The 25,499-nt window shown below is 38.2% G+C and overlaps 1 protein-coding gene and 1 long non-coding RNA gene across 6 annotated transcripts in view; one reads left to right on the top strand and one right to left on the bottom strand.

The window, feature by feature from the left end:
- Positions 1-19,279, top strand: part of LOC109093748 (plasma membrane calcium-transporting ATPase 1-like) — a 30,563-nt gene extending 11,284 nt beyond the window's left edge. For 2 of the 4 annotated variants that reach the window (XM_042740279.1, XM_042740284.1), the window contains exons 3-22: positions 3,717-3,914; positions 4,015-4,272; positions 4,499-4,624; positions 5,444-5,602; positions 6,244-6,282; positions 8,467-8,622; positions 9,159-9,373; positions 9,672-9,914; positions 10,634-10,875; positions 11,162-11,399; positions 11,567-11,746; positions 11,833-11,920; positions 12,044-12,150; positions 12,260-12,451; positions 13,136-13,349; positions 13,947-14,158; positions 14,277-14,384; positions 14,594-14,782; positions 15,167-15,253; positions 16,995-19,279. In XM_042740279.1, coding sequence (XP_042596213.1) covers positions 3,717-3,914; positions 4,015-4,272; positions 4,499-4,624; positions 5,444-5,602; positions 6,244-6,282; positions 8,467-8,622; positions 9,159-9,373; positions 9,672-9,914; positions 10,634-10,875; positions 11,162-11,399; positions 11,567-11,746; positions 11,833-11,920; positions 12,044-12,150; positions 12,260-12,451; positions 13,136-13,349; positions 13,947-14,158; positions 14,277-14,384; positions 14,594-14,782; positions 15,167-15,253; positions 16,995-17,324 — 3,581 coding nt within the window. In that variant the 3' untranslated portion in view covers positions 17,325-19,279. Of the gene's footprint in view, positions 1-3,716; positions 3,915-4,014; positions 4,273-4,498; positions 4,625-5,443; positions 5,603-6,243; positions 6,283-8,466; positions 8,623-9,158; positions 9,374-9,671; positions 9,915-10,633; positions 10,876-11,161; positions 11,400-11,566; positions 11,747-11,832; positions 11,921-12,043; positions 12,151-12,259; positions 12,452-13,135; positions 13,350-13,946; positions 14,159-14,276; positions 14,385-14,593; positions 14,783-15,166; positions 15,333-16,994 lie in introns of all 4 variants that reach the window. The other 2 variants (XM_042740292.1, XM_042740288.1) reach the window with 2 other exon arrangements.
- Positions 17,518-24,365, bottom strand: LOC122139931. Of its 2 annotated transcripts, none has more exons than XR_006156659.1 (4): positions 24,202-24,365; positions 20,490-20,623; positions 19,758-19,847; positions 17,518-18,088 (listed from the first exon to the last, which is right to left on the bottom strand). It is a non-coding gene; the product is annotated as an uncharacterized LOC122139931 (long non-coding RNA). The 2 variants fall into 2 exon arrangements; XR_006156658.1 differs by having other exon boundaries at positions 20,490-20,620; positions 24,202-24,357.
- Between the last annotated feature and the right edge of the window lie 1,134 nt (positions 24,366-25,499).

Genomic DNA, 25,499 nt, shown 5'->3' with positions numbered 1-25,499 from the left:
AAACATAGCTCTAGGGAAGTAACGATTCACTCAACTCACCATTCGATTCACGATTTTGATTTCACGATTCGATTCAATTCATGATTTTCTTTCTTTTTTTAACAAAATGATATTTAAGACAAATTATGAGTTAAATGTGTCCTTTTATTATTGCTTTGACAAAATGCTGTACATTTCTTTGTGAAAGTGAAATATAACTATAATATCATACTAATATAGCACTTGCATATTATTGATCTTTTGTTGGTTTTGATTGCTTCTATTGTCCACATTTGTAAGTAGCTTTGGATAAAAGCATCTGCTAAATGACAAAATTTAAATATAATGTAAATGTAAATAACAAAACTAAATTGAAATTTTAAAACAACTCCCAAATAAAATAAGTAAAACAAATAAAATAAATCACTTCATATAAACAAAACAAGGCTTTGTCTGTGCTTTTTCCATTTAAAATTAGAAGCAACCACTGCATTTTAATCATGATCCAAACAAAGATGCTGCATACATGCAACATGAGCAGTTTTTAATTTAAATTAGATTGTATAATTTAGAAATTAGCAAAAACAGAATGCTTTGACTTCCTCAGACATGCATTCATATAAACTCCTACACCTAAATGAATCGCGATTTGTTTGGCATCTCAACCGATTTGAATCGTCACATATTTGAGTCGATTTTCAACCGGCTCGCAGTTAATCGTTACATCCCTACATAGCTCTGTTTGTTTGAGCATCCTAACCTGAACGACCCTGCAGCAACGGTCTGAGATGGGTTTGTAAAGAACAGTTGTTCTTAATGGCGATTGTGGCATCCGGTCTAGAGGCAAAGAAATTATAAACTTCACCTTTCAGTGCGGCTAGCTACACCTGTGAGAAATATCCTTCTGTCTTAAGCACTTACTACAGGGATTTATCAATGAGATGTTAGTAAAAAATTAAATATTGCAGCTAAAATTTATCCAGCATGCTAAATAACTGGAGCTCAGTAGATCATTGTGTTAGTGAGCTAACAAATCATCAGTGATGCCTTTGTATGGTGTTGTCTGTATATTGAATGGATTGATGAGCATATTTATTATTTAATGTTTCCTCTTTCCTTGTCTAGCTTGTTAAATATTTCTTTCATTGATTAATGCATTAGAGATTTGTAAAAACATTTTCTTTTACATAGAGGCCTGTGTTTTTGTGGCTATCAAGGTTTCAGGTGAAAGTAGAAACTGACTTCAGATGATTTGGTCTCCTTTGGGGAAACTGCAAAAACCTTGGAGTCTGTGCAGCAGGTAGTGCTAACAGTAGTTTTAGATTCACAACCTAAAACACATTAGCACTTCCAGCAATCATGATGGCACCTCTGCTCTCAGTGAAGTAGCATGCAAATGAATAATTAGCTGTCTAAATGCCCATATTTTGCTGGTCTTAGAAGGTTTTTTTTCCCCCCTCTTCTGTTGAGTTTAATCTTCCCCTCAGTGATGTTTCCGAGTAGCTGTGTGCATGATCTGGAGTGAGAGTGGAATGGAGATGTATATTGCAGCATAAATGCATTTTTGACAGAGGCGTAAGACTTGACTCATCTGCTCCTTAGTCCACTCTCCAAGCAGGGACACAGAATGTAATCCTCAGCCTCAATTTCCATACTACACAAGCCTGGATTTAGAGCACTGGTGTTGGAGCAGCAAGTTTAGTTTTCAGCAGTTCTCTGCTGTGCTTTAATCAAGAAGCAACTTTTACTCATTTACATTAATGCATTTGGAACATGCTTTTATCTAAATCGACTTACATTGCATTCAAGGTGTACATTTTATCAGTTCATGCATTCCCTGGGTATTGAACCCATGACATTGGAGTTGTTAGTGCTCATATCCATTGCCTGCAATGTAGGTAGCTTTGGAGAAAAACCTGTCTGTCAAATAAATTCATGCAAATCTCGCAGACATTGTAGTTGTCCAGACATAAAGCTATTTTTTTTGTGTGTGTGCAGTCAAATGCCAAGTGTAATCCAACAGCAGAAATGTGCTTTTGAGACAGAGTGTTAATATGCAGCAAGAGAGCAAGAGCCGAGCAGCTCAATGGCTTTGCTGAGTAATGTGGAGGATGTTGTCATGACAATAGGCTCTGCTGACCAAGCTGCTCTCTGGTCTGGCAGGCAAACCATCCTGTTCAGTCACACACACACACACACACACACACACACACACACACACACACACACACACACACACTCATTCTGATGCCCTGACACTAGATGCATAAGCACACATGTATTCATGCATGCTTTTCGTCCACATGGCTCATTCACCGCATCTACCCATGTTTTCTTTTTGTCTCTTAACATGTGGTAAGAGTGAGTGGACTGAATGCACACACCATGACGACTTTGAATACTTGCTTTGAATATAGAGAGTTATTCAAATGGGCAAACCAGAAAACTGCTGTTAAACCAGTGCATTTGAATGATTCCTGAGAATGACCGCGTACATTGGACTCAATGTTTTTTTTTGCCCTATCAGTTGTGGAATTCATTTTTTGGCCCAGATTGCACACCCAGGAAATTCTCATGATCTTGTCAAAATCCCACACGCTTTACTGCTGTAGTGCCAGTATTAATGGATTAGCTGTGCTAATAGCTCATACTCGATTCAGTACAAAACGGTGTAGCCCTTTTGTAAATGTAATTATTTTATGAACCAAGATTTTAGCCTGGACATGTACAGACATGGCTAAAATTGTTACTAGCTCTGTCAGACACCTGTAGACACGACTGTTATTTTAGTTGCTCAATGAATATCATAGATTAATATAATATAGAAAAAAATTGTTCAATGCGGTTTGGGGTTAGTAAGATTTGAGAAAATTATATTTATTCAGCAAGGGCTATCCAAATTGTTAAAAACAAATTGCCGTGAATGTTACAAATTGATAATGTTACAATTTTCTACTTCATATAAATGCTGTTCTTTTTGGTCTTTCTTTTCATCAGAGAATAATGAAAAAAAAAAAAACATCACAGTTTCCACAAAAATGTTAATCAGCACAACTGTTTTCAACATTGATTTAAGAATTGTTACTTTGAGTAATGGCTGCTGAAAATGGCTTTGCCTTTGCATTAATAAATTACATTTTACAATATATTGAAATGGTAAACATACTTCAAATTATACTTTCTCACAATATTAATGTTTTTATTTTATTTTTGATTAAATAAATTCAGCTTTGGTGAGTTAAGTGACTTCCTTTAAAAATACATTTGAAAAATCTTACCTACCCCAAATGTTTGAACGATAATGTAAATATAAATAATATAATAATAATAAATGGTATAAATTCTAAAGAAGTCAACAATTCTTTGTTCAATCTGATCAACTTTGTAAAATGTGTGGCTTAACAAAATTACACACACACACACACACACACACACACACACACACACACACACACACACACACACACACACACACACACACACACACACATATATATATATATTTGTGGAGTTAAATCCCTAATTTTAGCCGTATTGCTTCTCTGTAATCTTTTGTTCTTATTCAGAAAGTCTGTATCTTTAAAAGCTACTGTTGCTGACCCACAGGTCCTTTCTTCCTCACTAATCCTGGCTCTCATAGAAACACATTAAGCATTGAATGCTGCTATATAAGGAGAGCTGTGTTAAGTGTTTATTTGAAAATATTAATTTTTTTTTTCTTACTCCTTTTCTTCCAGGATTAAGTGGGCAGCCTCAAGATATTGAAAAAAGAAAAGTAGAATTTGGACAGAACTTTATACCTCCGAAAAAGCCAAAAACCTTTCTTCAGTTAGTATGGGAAGCATTACAAGACGTAACATTGATTATTTTGGAAGTGGCAGCAATAGTTTCTTTAGGCCTTTCTTTTTATAAACCTCCGGATGCAGAAAATAAAAGTAAGTAACATTTAATTCCTTCTGTCTTATTTATAGATCATTGTCTCAATTTCAGGTTGTTCTGAGCTGAGTTTTATTTTGTGTGTGTGTGTGTGTGCAGATTGTGGGAACGCAGCAGCCGGAGTAGAGGATGAAGGAGAAGCTGAAGCCGGATGGATAGAAGGAGCAGCTATCCTCCTGTCTGTTGTTTGTGTGGTGCTTGTGACGGCCTTCAATGACTGGAGCAAAGAGAAGCAGTTCCGTGGCTTACAGAGCCGCATTGAACAAGAGCAGAAGTTTACGGTGGTTCGGGGAGGGCAAGTCATTCCGATCCCTGTGGCCGAGATTGTCACCGGGGACATTGCACAAATTAAATATGGTAAGCCAACATAAAAAAAAATGCACAGATGTTTCATTTCCTTTTTAGAGGGATATTCAAAAGTATGAGTATAGCGTTTAAAAAAAAAAAAAAAAAAAAACCTACCTGTCTGACATTTCACTGGTGTTGATTGATTATTACCTTTTCCTGTATAGTCACCTTGAAATAAATTCAAAAGCTGCTGACGGTAATGTACATTATTGTGATGGGATACGTTCTTCATCAGGTGACCTCCTGCCTGCTGATGGCATTCTCATCCAGGGCAATGACCTCAAAATAGATGAGAGCTCTTTAACTGGAGAGTCCGACCATGTGAAGAAATCGATGGAGAAAGATCCTATGCTGCTGTCAGGTGGGACATAAAGAGACTGCAACCCATCACTAGTGGAACAAACCAAAAAACACTTTTGATTCACATTTGGCTGCACAACCCTGTAAAATTTTAGCATTTTCTATGTGTCCTGTTTCATCTTTGCCCAAAAGTTCAGCCGAACCAAATACATGTCCATCTTGGGAGTTCAGATGTTTGCTATGTAGGACCTGCTACCTCTGAGCGAGGCTATTGCACATCTTCAGCTAATCCCATTTTATGAAAGCCTGATAGAATGACATTGCTGTGTGCCATCCCAGAGGAGATGACGGGGGATTTGTGAGCAGGAGTGGGCCCTTCTCCAGCAGAGCCTGCGTTAGCATACCAAGTCTAACCCAGGAAAAACCTCTCCTTGACATTTTTTTCATAGACCCCCCTTCTCAAGCATAAACAATTATTAATGGCTATATTGAAGTTCATTTCTGAAGGCAAGGAAGAAAATGGCCACTCATTTCTGATTTTACCTTTGGCTGTTGAAATAGAGCTCAATAATATGTCGTTTGATTTGAAGACCCACCTGTTTTGAGTCTTCATCTTATTAAGGGCCAATATTTGCATAGGAATTGAGTTTCAGGGACATTTTTAGGATCACGTTTTTTATGTCAAATACTTAAAGCCATCTTTACACCCATGTTTTAAGAGCAAGTTTGGTAAACCTGTTCTGTGTATAGGGGAAAACTAGACAACTAGTTATTTGTCATAAACTTAGCTTTGTGTGAATGTTTTAGATCCATTCATGAATGTATCGGCACCAATATGAACTGCATGTGACCCTTATTCACCTCATCTTCCTCTGTGCAGGTACTCATGTCATGGAGGGCTCTGGAAAAATGGTTGTCACTGCTGTTGGAGTCAATTCCCAAACTGGAATCATTTTCACCTTATTGGGGGCGGGAGAAGATGATGAGGATGAGGAGGAGAAGGAGAAAGAGAAGAAAGAGAAAAAGAAAGAGAAGAAAAGTAAGATGTCTGTATGATCTGGTGTCTTTTTAGTCTGCCACAGAAACTAAAATAGACCAACCAGAGGCCTTTTCAGTCTCTTCGGTCTACTACTGTGGCTGCAGAGAGATGAATAGAATAGGCTCCATGTGTGTGTTCCAGCCTTCATGAAAGTGTGCTTTTGTCAAACTCAGAAAAGGGAATTTAGCATTATTTTTCTGTCTGGTAAAAAATGTCTGAAGCAATGACTCATAGAAAAATGTAACGATTTCTTGTGCGCTCCATTAACTAGCTGCCATTTAATGCATCTCTGCAGCCCGTGGCTCACGTGTTGGGTCTCCAAATGAGTGCCTGCAGATACATGAATATTTCAGTACTTGCAGAGGTTGGGCCCCAAGTTGCTGTTCAGTGCACCTCATTGCAATTTTGCGCATTTGTGGTCTAGCCACGGCAGTGGATTTGAAAACCTCATGAGGTCGTGGCACACATCTGTTCGTAAATATTCAAGGGCCTTTTCTCATTCTGCTAAATCAAAGAGAAGATTTGCATAATTGGAAATATGTTTAAATGTGTGCTGCAGAACCGTCTCTTACATAATGATGAATAATGAATAAATTAGCGAGTGTTTGTTATGTGGCTTCTCTTTCTCTCTCTTTCTACAGATAAAAAGCAGGATGGCTCTGTGGAGAACAGAAAGAAAGGTGAGTAACCCTATTGACTTAATGACATAATGAACACCATACTGGCTTAGAAGGCCACCCTCTTACATGCTGCAGCCTGCATTAAAAACATCGCCTTAACCCATTAGTGCTATTAGATCTTCATTAAAGCTTATCCACACTAGTGTGAAGTGTGTGTGTGTGTGTGTGTGTGAGAGAAGTGTTGAGAAGTTAGCCTGTTTTTTTTTTTTTTTCTTTTTTCTTTTCAAAGTCTGATTATTACACTACCATTGGGATGTTTGAAAGAAATGTATAATTTTACTCAGCTAGGATGCATTACTTTGACATGTTACAAAAGATTTCAGTTTCAAATCATTGCTTTAGTTTTGAACTTTTTACTCATCAAAGAATCTTAAAAAAATCAGTTTTCACAAAAATATTAAGCTGCTATTTTCAAAATGTTTTTTCAGCCACAAATCAGTGTATTAGAATGATTTCTGAAGAATCATGTGCCACTGAAGACTGGACCATCTGAAAATTTAGCTTTGCCAACACAAGAATGAATTACATTTTAAAATATATTAAAATAAAAAAAACAGTTCTGTTAAATTGTAATATTTCACTAATATGGCTTTGATCAGTTTTGAAAAAATAAATGCAGCTTTGGTGAACATAAGAGACTTAATTTAAAAACCTAACAAAAAAAAAAAACCTAAACTTTTCAACATGCTGTGCAGCTATGTTCTGATATCCAGGTATCCGCACCTTTCTCTCTTCAAACCTTTTATAAACTAAAATCACCTACCCAAGCAGGAAAGAGTCCATAATCAGGCCGCCCTGTGTTCAGAAACCAACTCTGTAATGTTTTCTCTATAAGTAGCACACGCCTGTGTTTATTGAATCCCCGGCTACAGATCGCCCTACCAGAAATGAGCTCTAATCCACCAGACTACTATTACAGCTCTGTGAGTAGAGCTCGGCAACACGGCACAGTAGAATAGCAGTCTCACGTCGGCCCTTACCCCCTGCTAGTTCAAACGCAGTCGAATTACCTCACATCACACACCGGTTAAATCCTGCACACAGGTGGACTGCGTCATGCTACAGCAGCGATAGACGGAGATGCACTGCTGCGTGCTTGTCTGTATGATTGCACGCATGCTGAGTTCTTTGTTTGTGTGATGTCACCTCACTGGCAGGCTGTACTTTCAGCATGCTGAGCGATGGCCTTGAGATCAGGATAAGTATGTGCATGTCTTCTTTTATTACCAATGGTGATGAGTGATGGACTGGACATCTGAGTGTGGTGATGAAGGTTTATGTCTCCTAGGATACTTAGTCACATGGGTTTGCATGTGGCTTCTAAATGTGAGGATGATCTTGAGCTGTGTTTTCTCTGACTCTAATAAAATTACCATTCATTTATAATCACTATTATAATTAAATTTATCTGGTCACTTAATTATATTTGTCACGTGGGGGAGCCACAATTTAATTAGAAAACGCTTCCTGTAGTCCGGGTGTGGAGAAAGTCAGTCACCAGCACAGAGCCGCACATAATATACTCAAATTCTTGTGCTAACTGCATAGTCCAGGGATGCAAACTCATCATGGGTGAAAATGGTGGCAACATGCTGTGCAGCTATGTTCTGATATCCAGGTAGATTACATGGAAAACAAAGACTTGTAAGCTGTAAATGACATGATTACCATTATACCCAGTAGATGGCAGCAGAGGATCGCTCCGTTGCCAGTTCCACCCCCTAGTTTTTTTTTTTTCTTTGTTTTCCTGTCTTGCTTTTGCATTTATTACAAAATGTCTGATGTATAGCAAGTGCAGTAGTCCAAAGTCTCATGTCATTTAAAAAAATAATAAACAAATATGCCCATGCACCAACAGCCTAGAAGGGTTAATTATTTAAATACTTAATTAGTTAACATCAAATTAACTTAATGGTATAATAATTAAATAATTATGCATTATGTATTTTTGCTTTTTTTATTTAATTTAAAAACTACTTTTTTTTTTTCAAACATTGCCTTAAAAAGGACTCCTCAAAAAGAGTGCTTGAAGTTTTATTTGAACTGTACCTGCTGCTAAACACAGATTTGTTGCTGCTGTAGTTTTGTTACTCTGCATCACTTAATGCACTGTTCTATTTTGACATCAGCTTGTCAAGATAGTTCATCCCTGATATTCACAGTTTTCTTTCTTTCTATTTGTAGCTAAAGCCCAGGATGGTGCAGCAATGGAGATGCAGCCTCTAAACCGTGATGAAGGGGCTGAGGGTGATGAGAAGAGAAAAGCCAACTTGTCAAAGAAAGAGAAATCAGTTTTGCAAGGGAAACTGACCAAATTAGCAGTCCAAATTGGAAAAGCAGGTAAGCATGGTTGCTTTGAGATCATTTATTATGCTAGTGTCCTCTTAAAACGTGAAAAAAAAATTACACTTTAGGAGGCAGATGCATTTAAAATTTACGCTTTTCTAGGGAAATTGGCTAAATATATTGATGACTCTTCCTGCATTAAACAGATTATTGTCCAAATCATACGCTCTCTAGAATGATAAAAACCCGCCCCAGTTAACTTCTGCAACTGACTGAGTGGGTTCATCACTGTGACATAACTAAGTTTTTTTAGCAATTTCAAGAAGGATGTCTTGCCAAACTTCTGGTTTCGCCAACAAAGGACTGAAAACTGCGTTGCGTCAAGTGTGAGGAGGAGGGGCTGGGTAAAAAAAAAAACAAAAAAAACCCTCTCCAATATTTTGAATTTGGACTGCAATACCTAGTTTAACCACTTGGTGTCAATCCTACATATAGCACCTTTAAGCCCAACGTAAAATTCGGCTGTCTGCGTTCCACTGCCTCGGAAAGTGAAGTATACGTGGGCCTTAAATTTATGTGTTCCTGCGCAGGTCTTGTGATGTCAGCCATCACAGTGATCATCTTGGTGGTGCTGTTTGTGGTGGACACTTTCTGGATCCAGGGACTTCCTTGGGAAAAAGAGTGCACTCCCATTTACGTCCAGTTCTTTGTCAAGTTCTTTATCATCGGTGTGACCGTGCTGGTGGTGGCCGTCCCAGAGGGTCTTCCGCTGGCTGTAACCATCTCACTGGCTTACTCTGTCAAAGTATGACCCTGCATCTTCTGTTTAAATATTCATGGCCTGTACCAACCATCTTGTGACATTAGCCCTCTGTCTAGACTTTTGTTAGACAATGTACAGTACATGTAATAATAGTACGAATTGCCATATCTTTTTGCATCTATTAACTTCCCCTTGTTGCTGTTACAGTAAAATTACATCTCTGGAATTCTGCCATTTAATTGGGGTTTAGTGGACTGTTTATTGTTGATTGGTCTACCCCCCCCCCACCTCCATTCCATCTAAAAAAATGTCATTGTTTTACTTTGTTGCTATATTTCAGAAAATGATGAAAGACAATAATTTGGTGAGGCATCTCGATGCCTGTGAAACCATGGGCAATGCCACAGCCATCTGTTCGGACAAGACAGGGACTCTGACTATGAACCGAATGAGAGTTGTTCAGGTTTTTATCGCTGACAAGCACTACAAGAAAGTCCCTGAGCCTGATGTCATTCCTGCCGGCACCATGGACCTGCTCACACTGGGCATCAGTGTCAACTGTGCTTACACCACCAAAATCATGGTGAGTCCTTAGGCAAGCATAATACTCTCTAGTAAATTAATTCATTAAAAAGGAAAAATTACACATTTTTATTAAGGCTTTTTAACTACACATTGACTTATGAACTATCGGTCTGTAATGACTTGAGGTAAATCAGTGTTGTTATTTTTAATAGGTTTGTTACAAATGGTTTTTGATAAATAAAGCTAAAATAAATGTTACATGAAACATGAAAATTAGATATATTACCTGGGCAACTAACTGAAATAAGTTTAAGTTAAAATATTAAATTCACTAAAACAAAAACAATATAAAAATGTATGTAAAAGAATGAACAAACTTCAAAATGTCAAAACCACATAAAGCTTGAACTAAAATTAAAACTGAAGATATAAAAAATTCAAGGCTAATTCAAAATATTAAGAAATACTATAATAGTATATGAATAGCACTTTTAAAATAACACTGAATCTCACAAGCTTTAAGTACACAACACAGTTACAGCTCCTAGTTCATTTTAAGTCAGATATGACTGAAATTAAATAACAGCAGCAGAACATAATGCAGCGTCTTTTACTACTGTTTCTTTGGCAGTGGTGCCTAATGGGCTGTTTGGTCACAATAGCTGAATAAAATACTGCACAACAACTCAGTGTTTTAATGCATATATTATAGTTTTTAAGGTTTTTTTTTTTTTTTTTTTTTCTTTTATAATTTTTTTATTTTATTTTTTTTTTCAGTCCCCTGAGAAGGAGGGAGGCCTGAACCGTCAGGTGGGCAACAAAACTGAATGTGCCTTGCTGGGCTTCGCCATGGACTTGAAAAAAGACTATCAAGCAATCCGGAACGAAATCCCTGAAGAGAAGCTTTACAAAGTCTACACCTTCAACTCCGTGAGGAAATCCATGAGCACCGTGCTAAAGAATGCTGATGGAAGCTTCCGGATGTTCAGCAAAGGAGCCTCCGAGATTCTGCTGAAGAAGTATGCTTTCCTCAGTCATAAATGTTTGGTCATTGTTAATGCTTGACACAAGTTCATGCCTTAACATCTTGTATGATAAGTAAAACACTGTAGTGCCTTCCTTAAAGAAGCATGTGAGAGGTGTGTCAGCAAGCTTGATTGGCAGATCACATGCTTCACCTCCCCCCTCCAAAGCCCTGAGGCTGTGTTACTGATAGATTTCCCGGGAGAAATTACTTGGATGGCTCAGTTGCTGTGTGCTGTTGGGTATCTACAATATCTTACCTGCTCTCTCCTCCTCACACAGGTGTTATAAAATCCTGACAGTGACGGGCGAGGCAAAGGTTTTTCGGCCCAGGGACAGAGATGACATGGTGAAGAGAGTGATTGAACCAATGGCCTCTGAGGGCTTGAGGACCATCTGCCTGGCTTACAGGGACTTCCCTGCCTCAGAAGGTGAACCAGATTGGGATAACGAGAGTGATATCCTGACCCGACTCACCTGCGTGTGTATCGTGGGCATTGAAGACCCAGTTAGACCAGAGGTACAAGCCTAAGCTATTTTAACAAGTTTTCAAGAGGTATTTCTTTGTAAACTTAAAACTTTGAAGTAAATAAAACTATTTTCTATAGCAAGAGAGACTCTTGCATTTGCATGTAATGTCATATAATAAGCTCTCTCGGTCACGCTCACTTATTGTGTCCTGCTCAGGTCCCTGATGCCATTAGAAAGTGCCAGCGTGCTGGAGTCACTGTGCGCATGGTCACCGGGGACAATATTAACACTGCCCGAGCTATAGCAAGTAAATGTGGCATCCTGCAGCCAGGAGATGACTTCCTCTGCTTGGAGGGCAAAGAGTTCAATCGCCGGATTCGTAATGAAAAGGGAGAGGTGAGAGGCACAATTTATTAGCAGCAAGACTCACAGAAACACCGAAAATCACAAGCTTATAATATAACCCCCTTTTTCTTTTCCAGATTGAACAAGAGAGGATTGACAAAATATGGCCTAAACTCCGGGTGCTGGCAAGATCTTCCCCGACAGACAAGCATACACTAGTCAAAGGTGCTCAGAATTATTCTCTCATGCTGGAGGAACGAGTCTCTGTGTTAAGACAGACTGTAAATATATATATTTCTGCTCCGTAATGTCATGCTTGTTTGTCTTGATGCATGTCTTTTCCTTCAGGTATAATTGACAGCACCGTTTTGGAGCGGAGGCAGGTTGTGGCGGTAACAGGAGACGGTACCAATGATGGCCCTGCCTTAAAAAAGGCCGATGTTGGGTTTGCCATGGTATGTGGGTTCTGCCTGAAGTGGCTACGAAAAAATGATTTCTCCAAGGATTCTGTGTGCTAGATTTAGTTTTGAATGCCTTTTTATATACTGTGTTTTTTGTTCTCAGGGCATTGCCGGCACAGACGTGGCTAAAGAAGCCTCTGATATCATTCTCACTGATGACAACTTCAGCAGCATCGTCAAGGCCGTAATGTGGGGGCGGAACGTGTATGACAGCATTTCAAAATTCCTTCAGTTCCAGCTTACCGTCAATGTGGTGGCTGTGATTGTGGCCTTCACTGGAGCTTGCATCACACAGGTATCACTATAAAAAGCTCTCTTCTACCATGAAGCAAAATGACGGAGCTGTTAAGCTAACAGATGCACCATGGTGGCTGATGGAAGCAGCTGATTGCTACCCATCTTGTGTGAAGTGATTGGAAATTGTTAGTCTGAGGCAGGAAGACTTGCAGGCAGTCAGCATGGGGTCTGGGACTGCTGTCCACAGGCAAAGCACCAGTCCAAATGAGCCGGCTCTCCTCTGTTAAATGGAATGATAGTCTGGCTGATTGCAGTTGAGGTCCCGTATTATTGCATAATGAATGGGAGGATTACATTTGCGCTTTGCATTGCTGTCAGTAGCCAAGGCTGGATTATCCTCAAGCCTCAGGTGTTGTGATTGTTTCGTGTGTAATTTTCCCTGGATATTGCTCATGAGCAGGCCCACTCAGAATCAGACCCCACCAGAATTTTCAGCACCTGTCATAAATATTGTCTAATCTGATTTTTTTCAGCTCAGGATTCTCATCTTTAAATTCATTATGCAGAATTCTTTCCCCAAAATACGAGCAGAAAATGCAAAAAAAAAATAAATAAAAAAAATCAGTGAGGGATTTGGTACTCAATAAAATGCACAGTTGAGAGGGAGTTCTTGAATGTTATGAAGGTGGCAGCAGTGAATGAGGTCAGAACGGTCACCTCCTGTTATCTCTCACTCTCATAGGACTCTCCTTTGAAAGCTGTACAGATGTTATGGGTAAATCTGATTATGGACACATTTGCCTCTTTGGCCTTGGCCACTGAACCCCCCACTGAATCTCTTCTGCTGAGGAAGCCTTACGGCCGTAATAAACCCCTCATCTCCCGGACAATGATGAAGAACATATTGGGTCATGCGGTCTACCAGCTCACCATCATCTTCACTCTACTTTTTGCCGGTAAAAACTAACAACACATGTGATTGAACCAAGTCATGCTCATTATAATAGCATAAAGCAAATGGAAATTCAAGTTGAAATAATATAAATAAGAAAGTAATTTAAAATAAAAGGTTTTTGGTTTTTTTTTTTTTTTTTTTTTCACCTTGCACCTTTGCTGTAAGAGTCAGTCAACTATGGCCTTTCTGTCCATCTTATTTTTGCTGTAAGAGTGGGCGCAGCCATTTGTAAATTTAATGTCTGGCTTTCCATCTCATCCCCTTCAAGCTATTTATAGCCTTACAAAACAGCTTGTTTCGGTGCTTGATATTGCAAACTATTATTTTAATGTACTGTCTTAATTATAAACACCAGTTTGTAACAGTTTTACTGTTTACTACACTTGATTATTCTTATCATTGTTTTAATACATCAGCTAAAGAATTGAAAGAAAAGTCTTTTACATTCACAGAAAACGTCTTACTTCCTTGTTGAAAAATAAGGTGGCTAGTAACTGCGGCCATATCCTGTATTCTGTAATAATGCCACAAAGGGCTGTATCCTTCAAGGGAGTCTTGTTTGCAATGCTGCAATTTTTACTTTCTGCTCATTTCTCAGGTGAAAAGATATTCGACATCGACAGTGGACGTAACGCCCCTCTTCACGCTCCTCCCTCTGAGCACTACACCATTGTCTTCAACACCTTTGTCATGATGCAGCTGTTTAATGAAATCAACGCCCGGAAGATCCATGGAGAACGAAATGTTTTTGAAGGCATTTTCAACAATCTGATCTTTTGTACCATTGTCTTTGGGACTTTTCTTATTCAGGTGTGCAGTCCTACATATTGCTGTATGAATGCCCATAATCATAGCAGATATTGATGTAAGTGTGACCTTAGCATGTCATGAACAAAAAATGTATTTATATTTTTTTTTTCCCACTTAGATTGTGATAGTGCAATTTGGAGGAAAGCCATTCAGCTGTGTGGGGCTGAATATTGAGCAGTGGCTATGGTGTGTCTTCTTAGGCTTTGGAAGTCTTCTGTGGGGACAGGTGAGCATCATTCCTCCCTATATTATACAAAGCAGCATCTTGTAACCTGTAACTTGCTCTCAAAACCACCAATCCAAACCCCTCAATTGTGATAGAGCAGTGCCCTCTAAAGGCAGTGAACTGAATTACTGGGTTGAGAGCATTTAGTTTTTTTTTTCTGTATGGAATGCCCAGTTGATGTGTGTGTATATATCCACGCCCTCATTCAGATCATCTCCTCGATTCCAACGAGCCGGCTGAAGTTCCTGAAGACTGCTGGTCATGGAACACAGAAGGAAGAAATCCCAGATGAGGAGTTGGAGGAGCTGGATGAGATGGAGGAAATTGACCATGCTGAGCGAGAGCTCCGCAGGGGGCAGATCCTCTGGTTCAGAGGTCTGAACCGCATTCAGACTCAGGTAACCTCTCGAAAACCACACAACTCTGCAGTCCAAGCTCAGGAACCCCAAACGCACGCCTTGCTTAATTTTCTCTGATTATGGTTTGAGTTAGTACTCCCTTCAATCGATCTGCCACTTATGGTGACCTTATACTGGTGGAAGAGGGTTTATTAATGCAGTTTGTCAGTGCAATAAGCAGATCGATGCTAAAGGTAAATGTCAGGTCAGGTTCTTTTAATTCAGTGCCTTTTTTCCTCTCTCTCAGCTGCTCTCTGTCACTGTCTTCTTTTTTTATGGGTGCCCTTCTTTCTCTATCCCTCTTCTTTTCACTTCTTCCTCTTACTCTGTCTTTCTCTCTCCTGTGCGTTCTCTGGGCCTATCACACTCTCTGATTCCTTCCAGATGGATGTTGTGAGTGCGTTCCAGAGCGGAATTTCCTTTCAGGCGGCCGTCAGGCGCCAACCCTCCAGCACCAGCCAACAGCACGATGTAACCAATGTTTCTAGCCCTACACATGTAGCCTTATCTCCTGCTACTGCCTCCAACACCGCTTCTGCCACTGTTGGGTGTGAGTGCGTGTTTATTAGTGCATGACAATTAACATTTTCTCCTCTCGCCTAACGGTCTTCATTCTTCTCCTAATGTCCTTCCTTCTCTGTTTTTCTCTCGCTCTCTTGTTCGAAACGAAATGTATCTCAAACCATCTTCCACATTGCTTCTCAATGTTAACGGCTGTGTATCTTAAGTGTTAAGGTTGAGGTATCTATGTCTGTTTGATGGCTTTGGCTGGGTTCACACCGATGAAGAGTCGTTGTCTAATCCCGTCTGGTATGTCTGCAGCCCTGCGCGTGCTCGTCAGGCTCCTAGTCTACTGCGTGTAAATGTTTTGAGTATACGCCCATGGTCACTGATAACCCAACCAATCGCACCAAATTGGTCTTGTGAATGGGTTTGTGGGACATTTTAAAAGGCGGCATTTTGTTAAGTATCTCAGGTTTCTGTAGGATCGAATGATATGATTGAGATGTTGTGCTGTAGTTTAGACACAAATGAACTTCCTCTCCTCTTTCTGTAGTTCATCACCTTTCCTGTGGCGTCAGGTTTTGCTCGTTCACTCATTCTGCGACATTGGTGTTACTTTTCATAATCAACACGGTTTTCTCTTCATCACGCTGTCTCATATTCTACTCGGTGCCAGTTTTATCATCTTCTTTTTCTTTGCCTGTCTTTATTTGTTACTTTACAGGGAAGATCTGCGACTGGATGAAAAGCTGGTGGAATCATGACATTTCTGTTTGTCTTTCAGCTCGATTCTAACCACATCAATATTTCCATCTTTCATTAGGTCCTGGCTGTCCACGAACCCTTTTTCTCTGTTCAGGGCACTTTGTATTCTGTTTGAAACTGTCTCTTGGTGTAGTCTTGATTTTTCTGCTAATGAAAAGCATATTGGACATTGGGAAACAGGGTACGAAATGCTAAAACACTGACTGCCGCATATTCCTTCTTAGATTCTGTGAAATGTGTCATGGGCTATACTCAAAGGTTTACCTCTGTTGAAACTCAAGGTAGCGCTGCTCTGCATGGGTCCAGTCTCTAGACCGTTTGTGAATTTACTTGTGCTGGTTAGCTTAAATTGCTTGGCTGCTTTAAAGTTTTGCGTCTCTACTTCACAACATAATCAGTAATCGATCCCTCCCCTCCAATACAAGCATGTCCGAAAATATTAACCTCATGTGTTGAGCTGTGTCCTCTGGGGTTACCTTGGCATCTCTCTTTTCCTGTCTCTCTCTCCCTCTCTCTCTTTCTTATTTGCATTTTGAAAAATTGGCTTTCTGTAATTAACATCTGAGAAGACGCTCAAGTTCTTTCCAGTTTGGTACATCTGTTATTTCTCAATCCTTAAGAAAAGAGGATATTCTGTCCCTCGGTCAGAGGATAAGCTCACTGTAACACAAGCATCAGGTTTTCAAGAGTTTTTTCACTCTTACTCAATAGTTGCACGACATCTGACCGCTCACACACTCTCTCAAACAGTTTTGGTGCTAACCTCACTGCTATCCACTCATCAATTAAAACCAGCCCATTTGGCCTTTGGTTTAACCTGTACTTTTAAAAAAAACAAAACAAAAAATTTTTTTGCTTTGTATGCCTGTTGTGTACATGTGTGCAAACGAGCGTTAGCTCTCTCTGAGTGGCAAGGCTGACTTTACATCCCATTCTCCTGCAGATCCGAGTGGTGAATGCATTCCGCAGCTCGCTGTCGCCCTATGAGGGCCTGGAGAAGCCAGAGTCCCGCACCTCCATCCACAACTTCATGACCCATCCGGAATTCCGGATCGAGGACTCAGAGCCCCACATCCCCCTCATCGATGACACGGATGCGGAGGATGACGCCCCCACTAAGAGAAATGCCACACCTACACCTCCTCCCCCACCCTCACCCAATCAGAACAATAACGCCGTAGACAGCGGCATCCACCTCTTCCTGGATCCCAGCAAGCCAGCTACACCCTCAACTCCTGGGAGTCCCATGCACAGCCTAGAGACGTCCCTTTGATCAGCTCCGCCCCTTGGTATGACACACAACACCTGCTTGTCTCCACAGAGACTAAAGCCTGAAGAACTCATTGGATGAGGGGGCGGAGCCAAGGAGCTCGGCTCTAAGCTTTTGCTTCTGTTCATCTGGATGTGTTGTACAGTTCTTTTTGCCCTTTGCTTATTCAAACACTGATTTCTGAATCATTTGGCTGTTAATATTTTGAATTATTATTATTTATGCTTTTGTTTTTTATTTTTTGGAAGACACAGGTCTGTTTACAAAGTTTGTAGATATTTTTTTTTTTTCTGTTCGTTGATGGAAGAGCTTCCTGATGCAGAGAAATGGGGACAAATGAATTGAGAAATATTTCAGATACTGCTGTATTTTCAGGAAAAAAAAAGGTGTTTCTATGAAAACCAAACTATTTTTGCCTGCAAGTTTTATTTGTTATATATTTGTAGATACATAGAACCCTCAAGCCAAATAGATAACACTAAGGCTTGTATAGAAGTGACAGAGGCAACTATGGGACACTTTTTTTTTCTTTTTTTTCTTCTTTTTTCATTGGACGGGTAACTGTAGGAAACCATAGACAAGAATCTCTGTCAATAAATCTCCTCTCATACTTACTACTTCACCCCTTAAAGACTTCGTTGGGTTTATTTTCCAAATTCCAATTTCATGTCTCATTCTCGTTTGGAAGTTAAGGAGTATCTGAAATGCCTGGCGTCTTCACGCTTTTTAATGGTGTGATTTTGAAGTGGAGGCCACACCAGGTCCGCCTTTTTAAAAAATAATAAAAAATGAATGCGTCTGTTAAATGAAATGGTCCACAGTCAGTTCATTAACATCAAGATATTAAGTTAATGCCAATGTATCATAAGTTTGTTTACTCAGGCTGAAAAGAAAAAAAAACTAGAAAACTGAATTGAAAAGGATGCAATGATTTAAAAAGTAAAGCATTTTAACTTAAGATTGTCTTTTAGGTAGTAAATTCTCGGTTAAAAGGACAAATAAAAAGAAATTAGTAACTTTTTTTATTTTTTTGGATTTTGTTTGTTTGTTGATCATATGAAAAAAAATGATAAACTTTGTACTTTATATTTTCCTTCATATTCCATAAAGATTGCTGTCAGTTAAGAAAATATTGCTGCAATTGTTTGTAGAATATATTTAAGACCTGAAATACTGGAAACACAAATGAAACATGAAGAATTTAAGAAAACATGCTTATAACACTGGTATCACAGCACAGGGTACTTCATTTCAGATTCCCAAGGAACGTTTTGATACAGACCATATAAATAAATTATATTTTTATGCGGAAATGACAACATCTCAACCTGCTGAACCAGACCTACAGGGATTTTACATAAATTATATTCAAGGGGAGGGCGGGTCTTGATTGGTTCTCCAAATAATATAATACTCAGGGTGGCTAATAGCATGAAACTTATGGTCAAAATACAAACATGTTTTGCGTTTTTTGTAATGTTTAGGAGTAGATTTGTTTTTTGTTTTTTTTGGCAGCAGGGTTCCAGTTCAGACTGTTGCTTATCTCCACTTGTTGGTTAATTAAAGGTGATATAAAGGAGAAGGAAGGAAGAAAAACAGGAGAAAGGGATTTGCATTTCTTCAGTCATCGCAACTGCACATTTTTTGGATCTGTTCTTTTGAATAAGTTATTTAATTTTTCATGTTTATTAAATACAAAAAACTGCTTAAGTTTGCAATTTAGAGCAGATATATTAAAAAATCCATAACTTTTTTTTTTCTATAGCGTCTTCCTATAACAGGAATTAATGTTTATCCATCTGTTTTAAGGATTTTTTTTGTAATTTTAAAGTTTGGAAATAAAAGAACATGTCTGTTTCTCTTGCGCAATGTAAATGGATATCGTGATTTAACTTACATTTGAAACTTGTCGAGTATCGTGTATGGTTTTTAAGAATAAAAATTGATATTTAGCGTAATCTGAGGGCCATGTTTTCCTTCGTGTCGAGCAATCTTTAGATTTAATGAGTATAAATGTCAGATAAATGCAAGACAGTTTGTTGGTCCAAAAATGACCAAAATAAGCATACTGAAAAGCAATCCATAAGCGTCCTTCATATGGCATGCCAAAGGAGTAAATATATGTCTCCAGGTTTAATACAAGTTACATGTAGAGACAAATGTCATGTAAATAACACATTCAGACATTGTCAAAATAGAAGTTGCATTCAGTAACAATGCAAAACGTTGCTATATATATAGTGTGTGTGTGTGTGTGTGTGTGTGTGTGTAGGTATGTTTATTTACATTATATGCAATTTATTAAAGGTAATATAAATCTTATGTAGATCATTAACATTTGAAATATAATGACCCTTCCAAAAAAAAAAAAAAAAAAAGATAGTAACGTACACATTTACAAGCCAACAGCACACACTGAAATGATATAAGCATTACCTGTGCATGAGCAGATGTCCATCATTACAGTCAATGTCTGTCCACATGCTTCTGTTGGCTGGGTGTAACAGTCCACACACATCCCTAATTCTGTAGGACAAAGACAACATTTCTAAATAGCGGTTAATAATTAAATTGAACATTTTCAGAGACTTACAAATGAGTCACATATCATAAGTGACAATCGATTCCTCCACTTTATCACAGTGTGTGTCGGTTGTATTTGTTTATGGGCTGGAATATGTGCTTTTGAGTGACTGCAGGATTTATATATATATATATCATATAATTTGTGTATATATATATATATATATATATATATATATATATATATATATATATATATATATATATATATATATATTATTTTATTATTATTAAATGTCTAGAAGGCAAATAACAAACAGCTGATCATCAGCTCCCTCTTGTGGCCAATGTGTTTCAAGAGATGACATGACAAACTCAAGTGGACTTTACCAGAACAGTGTGTCACTGTTTACCCCCTTGTGGTCTGTAGCGGAACAGCCGGTACTAAAGTTTTACTTTTATTAACTCATAAAAGAGGAGTGTGTTAATAATGAGAGCAGTGATTAAAAAGTGCGAGAATGGTGTCCCTAGGAGGAGTTGTTCTTGAGGCAGGTCACCTGCAACGAATACGTGTGGATGGACAAGTGACTTATTACATGTTTCCAGCCTGTTGCTTCTGGACGCAGAAGAAATGGCATTTTGTACCTGCATGTCCAAGCGTCACCCAAGCCTACTCTGGTCCAAGTGTGTTGGCACAGCTGATTCGGACACATCCTCGTCAGTCAGACGCCTCGTCGTTCCCAAAGCACTCGTCGGCACCCACGATCTGCTCAAACCTGCTCGGTCACAGAGATGGGCACAAATACATCGAAAAGTATTTTGTTACAAATTACAAATACTTTCTCATCAAATGTATTTAATTAACATACAAAATACTGTAGTGAGAAATGTATTTAATTAAAATACAAGTAATCTGAAATTTGAAAATACAAAAATACAATATTTACAAGCAATCATTTGAAGTCAAAAGACAGGGCCATTACATTTAGGAATACTGGAGTTAGATACACACATAAGAGAAGAGAAGTGCTTTCCCCTTCTTGAACAACTTATAAACAACATTCTTTAACTTTAACACTAGACAATAGATCCAATATATCGAGTCATATTTCTTTTAATTTCTTATGTTCACTTAAGACACATCAAGCATGTCTACGCTTTGTTTTTTCAGGTATCTTTATCGCTCCTTTAACAGCATGTCAAAAAATAAGCTTGTGAAACTACTGTCGTACCACCTAGTCCATGTCGACAGATGAGGTTCTTTATAATTACACTGTTATGATAGTTTCCGGTGATTTTTCCCAACGAAACTGCTCTGAATCCACATAAAAAGTAGTCTACAGGCTCTCATTTTTTATGTTTTGTTACATGCTGTTCACACACTGGCAATAAAAAGTGATTCATACTTGAAAATTCTTTCATAAAGCCCCTTTAAAAATGTCATTTTGTCCACAGAAACAAATAGGTAACTTTAGCTAGTAGGCAAAGTTGTAGAGCAGCACAGATTATTCTTCCGTGAGCAATTTCGGATTGTATATATTTTAGTACATACTTAGGCAGTTTGCACTGAGCACCAAAACAGCTTCTTTCATTGTTGTTGTTGTTGTTTTTTTCCAGTTGGAAGATGGAACCATGGATGAATTAAAGGGATACTCCACCCCAAAATGAAAATTTTGTCATATATCACTTACCCCCACGTGGTTCCAAACTCGTAAAAGCTCAGTTCGTTTTCGGAACGCAATTTAAAATATTTTGGATGAAAACCTGGAGGCTTGAGACTGTCCTATAGACTGCCAAATAAATAACAGTGTCAAGGTCCATAAAAGGTATGAAAGTCGTCATTAGAATACTTCATCTGCCATCAGACGTTCAATCTGGGTTATATGAAGCGATGGGAACACTTTTTGTAAGTGAAGAAAACAAAAATAACGACTTTATTCAATAATTCCTTTGTCAAAGGTCTCCTCTGTGTCTCTCCATATCACCTTATGCTGCGTATCATCCGCGCCACAAGGATGTGCTGTTTCTACGTGTATTTAGATTTAATTAGAAATAAATACATGTAGAAACAGCACATCCTTGTGGCACGGATGATACTGAACAGCATACGGTGATATGGAGAGACACAGAGGAGACTGTTGACAAAGGAATTGTTGAATAAAGTTGTTATTTTTGTTTTCTTTGCTTACAAAAAGTGTCCCTGCCGTCGCTTGTACGTGCAATCTGCAATCTGCCATCAGATTGCACGTCTGATGGCAGATGGAGTATTCTGACGACGACTTTCATACCTTTTTATGGACCTTGACAGTGTTATTTACTTGCCAGTCTATGGGACAGTCTCAAGCCTCCCTGTCTTCATCCAAAATTTCTTAAATTGTTTTCCGAAAATGAACGAAGCTTTTACGGGTTTGGAACTACTAGTATCACTTTAAAGGGATAGTTCACCAAAAAAAAAAAAAAAAAAATCATACCATAAAATGTCGTTCCATAATAATGGAAGCATATGGGTAGCAATATTCATTTTGAAATGTAATATGTATTTTTGTATTTAACTTTACATATTTCCATACATAATGTGCAACATAAAAATAAAAATTCCATAATTTGCACTTGCCATTTCCAACACTAGTATTAATACATACATTTAATACATATTTTATTGTTTTATAAGTTGCAAAATTAAAATAAAAATGTATTCTCCAAATTGATTAGATATGTTTAACATGTCAAACGTCTCAGCAAAATGATAATTTAAATGCTGTTTTTCCTAAATGCATTTAGACTTACAGGTAGGACACTTGGCATTGCATTTTCATCATAATACTGTGTGATAATTGTAACAAAATTCATTCTGAACCAAAGGTATAGCAAAGGGGTAGCAAAATGGTGATTTAAATGTCTTATTTTTCTTGAATGCATTGACACTTACACTTAAAACGTTTAAATTCCAAGCAGATCACACCCCCAACCTGTCAATCATTCACTCAAGGCGGGGCTTGGCAACAGGATGCACGATAGGTCAATATTCACCATTAACCAAACGCTTTTCACCTGCCTCAACATCGCTCAGTTTGCGCACAACTCCTCTGGCTCAGGAGGTAAAGCAATGTGTTTTAAATGTGGAGACCCGAGTTCTACTCCCAAAACTACTGAAAAGTTGAATCCAAAAAAAATAAAAAGCTCTCAATAACATCCCATCCTAGACACCTGACAAATGGGATGTTAAAAGAACCAGTACAACTTACTGAAATGCATCATGCCTCATTTACTCACTCACTCAATCTATCAACCTCAGCAAGTGGTCCATAAATCAGCTTGTCATGTCACAACTCCACATTTACCTCCTGGATTGTCAATCAGTGTCCATAGATCATTAGTCAGCCCTTTTTAAATCCCTTTTTTTCCAATAAAAAATAAATAAATCTCCATTTAAACTTTTTTTTTTACCCTAATGCATTACATAATGATCAAACAAAAAAAAGCAAGATTCCATTCTTCGTACTGCATTTAAGATGATTTGACAGATGCCAGATCTTTTAATCCTGATAACTGATCTCTTAAAGATCCCGTCAGTATTCAGGTTTTATGACTTTCGCTCCATGAGCTTGGTAAAGTTAGTTTAAGGTTTAAGGTTTGATATTCGCTGCATGTTCACCTAGGCTGCTTTAGGGACCAAATTTACCTCACAGTACAACGCAAAGTCCAATAATTCATTCAAATGAATGTATACAGGTGTGGGGGATCATAGTCATCAATAATCCCATAAAGGCAGGTGTCATGGACATGTATTATGTTTTGATTTGGACTATATAGGATGGTTATCTTAACACTGCAACTCTACAAACTATGATTTTACAGACAGAACACATAGACAAGTGTGGACACACAGCATCAGCATCAGCTCCCCATCATGTGAATATCTCACATATCTCATAAACTACTAAAATTTGCAAAACGCATACCTAATTGTGAAGTATTCTTAGTGGAAACTAAGTCACTGAAGACAATCTTTAATGTTAGTCAGTTAGAGAAATTTTTTGCATAGTAACGCCTCTCCACACATCACCAAACACCTGTGGCTCCTGAATCTTTATTTGTTATGGTTAAATTTTTTGTATTTTTATTGTTAGTTATTATATTTTTTTTCTTTTCTTGTATTTCTTTGTTTATTTTCTTCTGTAAACTACCTGGTATATTACTGTCTCTCTTTTGAATTATCCCTTTCTGTATTTCTGGTGTAATCTGTTGCAAAAGGTAATGTTCCATTAGTAATAATAATAATGTGTACAACTGCGTTCACTTTGAAGTTTGAAGTGTCCGCGCACAGAAATGATTTAATAGTAGTAGATTCACTTACAGGTGAGTCGAGTGAGTGACCCTCGATTCCTTCACTTCATCGCAGTTTGTGTCGGTTTTATTTGTTTATGGGCTGGAACATGTGCTGTTGATTCTGTCACTCAGCTGGCATCTGCAGGATATGTAATTAAAACATTAAATACGTCCTGTTGCAAGCATCCGAAGACATCAGACTGAACCTGTAACTCGCTTTCGCCACCTAGTGGAGCGGATGAAAAACTGCTTATCAGTTTCTGCAATACTAGTCGGATTTTAACCAAAGGAGTTTCAGGTTGTCATCGACTACATTCCAAAACAACTATTTATTTTGTTTAATGTGTTTATACCACTGTAAAGTTACTCCCCCACTCGGTAGAAATTGTGAGACTTCAGTATGAAATTCAATATGGTGTCTAGCCTGACTAAAGTCTATTAGGAGCACAGATTAGTACTAATGATGATCAAAGCCTGTATCAAAATAGTCATGTGTTTGACTATTTATAAACTAGTATATGAATAAACATTTATATAGTGTCAGTTTCTGTCAGGAATATTTGGTTGCACTGGGTGGGGCATTCATGAATAGCCATACTTACGATGTTCCCATGTCCTTTACATAACAAAGTGAACTGAACATGTCTGATGCTCATAAAATTAAATCTCAAGCATCACAATGTTTAAAAACACTATGAGTGATATGGCAATCTTAAACATGATCCTAAAAAGTGTAATACAATACACTGTAGATATAGTGTCCACAAGGGGGAGCTGCCAAATGTGCCTGTGCCTGTTTTATTGACCAGCAAAAAGCTAGAATTATGCACCATTTAGTCATTTTGGTGCATGCTTAAAAGGGACAGTTCACCCAATAATCTAAATTCTGTCATCATTTACTCACCCTCGGGTTATACCAAACCTGTATGAGTTTCTTTTTTCTGTTGAACACAAATAAAGATGTATGGGTAGCCAAACAAGTTGATGGTCTTCATTGACTTCCATAGTATGGAGAAGAAGAACAAAATACAAAGGAAGTCAATGGGGGCCATCAACTTGTTTGAAACAACTTGAGGGTGAGTAAATGCTGACGGGATTTTCATTTTTGGGTGAACTGTCCCTTTAATAATCTAAATCTTGAATTACAAACATCCAACCAAGTTTACTATAAGTGGTGACTGAATCTGTAAACACCAACACAACTGTGAATGATGTTTTAAAAATATTTTTACATACACAAACATCTATCTAACTCATAAACAAACCACCCAAAGTGTTTCAGAAGAGCTTTTGTCCTCTGCTGGATATTATTGTCGTTTACCATCC

Source organism: Cyprinus carpio, chromosome A4 (genome assembly GCF_018340385.1).
Source record: "Cyprinus carpio isolate SPL01 chromosome A4, ASM1834038v1, whole genome shotgun sequence".
NCBI classification, from domain to species: Eukaryota; Metazoa; Chordata; class Actinopteri; order Cypriniformes; family Cyprinidae; genus Cyprinus; species Cyprinus carpio.
Note: the sequence above shows the minus strand (reverse complement) of the source record. Positions and strands in the feature narration are given on the sequence as shown.